Source organism: Mytilus edulis, chromosome 13 (assembly GCF_963676685.1).
Source record: "Mytilus edulis chromosome 13, xbMytEdul2.2, whole genome shotgun sequence".
NCBI classification, from domain to species: Eukaryota; Metazoa; Mollusca; class Bivalvia; order Mytilida; family Mytilidae; genus Mytilus; species Mytilus edulis.
Window position 1 is genome coordinate 20,593,221 of NC_092356.1, and position 2,778 is coordinate 20,595,998.

Sequence of the window (2,778 nt, forward strand, 5' to 3'; positions counted from 1 at the left end):
AATCATAAAAAAAGTTTCTGCTTGAGTAAAATTCCATAGTATGTTTAATCGACGAAAACGTTGCAGCAATAGTAATCAGTTGTAAACAAATCCTTGCTTATACGTACTTTTCATCCTTGCCTTCTTCAACTGATTATGCGCAATGTGTAGAAGATATTCACGTGTTCAAATTGTTGGTTTTTTGGCACGATAGAATATTTGCCATTGATAATTAGTTTCACATTACAGTGTTTGTGGTAGAATCTAAATATCATCAGCTTAATATATATATATGATAATCTACTATTCCTTCACTTTTAGATCTTGACTCGTTAAATGAAAGTACCTAGTGGTGAAAATGGCGAGTATAATATCTTGTATTCATAGAACCATTTACTTTAAACATGGACATGTGACGTTTTTGTCTGAATTGCTTTAACGTGACTGTAAGATGCATCTTCGCCATTATGTAAATATTTGCACGTCATTTCAAACAGTATATCACGAAATTGTCTACTCATAGCACAATACATAATAAAGTTAGTTGCATTATTGATAAGTGCTAAAATATCAATCGTATCTGCTAACAAAGCATATTCCACTTTGAAGAAATTTTCTTTGAAAATGCCAATCAAAAGTAAGATTGACTGTGGAAGTTCAGCTACAATAAACATACAAATAATAGCAAGCAGCATAATTGTTGTTCGTCGGTGAGTGCGCATGCGTTCTTCAACTCTTGCTCCTTTCAGTGCTTTTGTTCGTTCTTGGCTTATGTGCAATGTGTACAAAAGAAGACTCCCGGATATTGTTATAAGTATACAAGGTCCAATTTTCCCCATCAAAATAAATATCCAAGCAGCTAATGCTTCTATCCAAGGCATATCCTTTTCCCCTAAACGTAAATTTTCAAGCATGTATACATTATCCGATCCTGCAGTTATTCGTACTTTTGTGATATAATAATTTGGTATACAAAACAGTATAGATATAAGAAATACCATGACCACCAGAATCACCGATTTTGCTTGGTCGATGTTTATTTTTCCTATTCCCATAGATTTTATGTAGATATATCGCACAATTGACATACACACTCCAAGCCATATTGAAATCATATGTGTTGTAACACTCAAGTTAAAATGTAAGGCAAGAAACCAAGTCCATTCGAATGTATATTTGGCTGGTGTTCGTTCAAGGCCATGCTGTATATAAAAATGAATTGCAAACGGTATGTATGACATCATTGTTATGGCGTCTGAGATTGCAATGCCGGTTAAGATATTATTAATTGGGTTACGCATGCTCTTCCTCGTAAGTATTATGATATTCACCAAATTCGTAGGAACTCCGAAACAGCAAATAGCCAAGCTTAGGTAACCATGCAATGTATAATATACGCATGCATACGCGAACAACTCATTGATTGGTTGATCACATTGGCCCAAGTTGGAGACATTCGACGTTGTGTTGTTCATGTTGGTCATCTTAGTCGCCCCCTACAATTGAGAAAACAAATTTGCATTTGAAATATTTGAATTTATTTGAAATTACAATTTAGAAATTGAACAAATTCGCATTGGAATATTGGAAAGTTTGTTAAAAACTCAATGAGAACCACCAGAAGTTTTACATGTCATAGTGGTTATTTGTTACTCTAAGTTGCTGTATCATTGGTGCATATCTGAATAATCTTTGTTTTTCAAAATATTTAAATTTACTTTTATTGATAGGTTATCAATATTCTCATTTGCAAACCCTTGTGGTTCCATTGCTATTTGAACGAATTGGCATTTCAAATTGGAAAACATATAAATTCAATGACATTATAATACATCAATGTTGATTTTAATTATTGTTTGTTTATATCGTACAGAGCAATAACATTTTTTCAAACATGTACAATTACACTGTTAATGAAAAGTTAATGTTAAAAGTCATGCTGAAATGAATCATACTGTAATACAAACTGACTTCAATTTGAATGTCGTATTTAAATATATAAATGATAGAAAAAGTACGTGGATAAAAACTTCCTCAGTATGGTGGAGTTTGTTATCTATGATAAGAATGCAATGACTCTATGATACGAGTGCAATACAGTGTTATTTTGGGGAATAGGTATAATTCGGAATACCTTAAGTGCATTTTCTGAAGCTATGAAAATCCTACATCGTTATATATTTTATGTATAAATAACATTTGGATATGTTGACCTTTTTCACCATTAGTTGTCCTTTGAACTTGCGCTTTGCGGTTCCGGAAAAATATAAAAAGAGGTTTTGTGGTTAAGTTTACTGCATACAATAAAGCTAACGGCGAATTACAGTACGGGAAGACAGCCATTCAATATCAGCACATTCCTTAGGACTTTGACAAGAAAAACTCATATAGGTATATAAAACATATTCAACTTTGTTTGCAAAATGTAAAAAATCTTATGACATGAACATGTATTTTCATGTAGTTAGTCCTTAATCATACAATCATGTGAAGTACTATAAAGATGAGTCATAAAGAATACCGCCAGCTTGACAAATCGCTTTGAAATCTCTTTACAATAGATCCTCTTTGACAAAAATAATTGTGTTTGATATACTCGCATACGATAAACAGAGAATTTATGAATTTATAGAAAACTAATCGAGTGCATAAGGACTGGTGTGACATTATTGAATATTTTTGATTTTTGCATACTAGACAATTCTTTTAATTTTTGTATCTTCTCTCTCTGAACGATATCCTGTCGCCCTACTATTTTTAAATTTGATAGTTTGATAATTTGACAAATTATGTTTTTCT

The 2,778-nt window shown here is 32.0% G+C and overlaps 1 protein-coding gene across 1 annotated transcript; it reads right to left on the minus strand.

Moving 5' to 3' along the window:
- Positions 1-242: 242 nt before the first annotated feature.
- On the minus strand, positions 243-1,471 carry LOC139501172 (G-protein coupled receptor dmsr-1-like). The gene has a single exon (XM_071290161.1). The coding sequence runs from the start codon at positions 1,461-1,463 to the stop codon at positions 378-380; it is 1,086 nt and encodes a 361-aa protein (XP_071146262.1). The 5' UTR covers positions 1,464-1,471; the 3' UTR covers positions 243-377.
- Positions 1,472-2,778: the final 1,307 nt, after the last annotated feature.

Excerpts from the sequence above, each read along its gene's own strand:
- LOC139501172 (XM_071290161.1), bottom strand. The coding sequence starts at position 1,463 with ATGACCAACATGAACAACACAACGTCGAATGTCTCCAACTTGGGCCAA.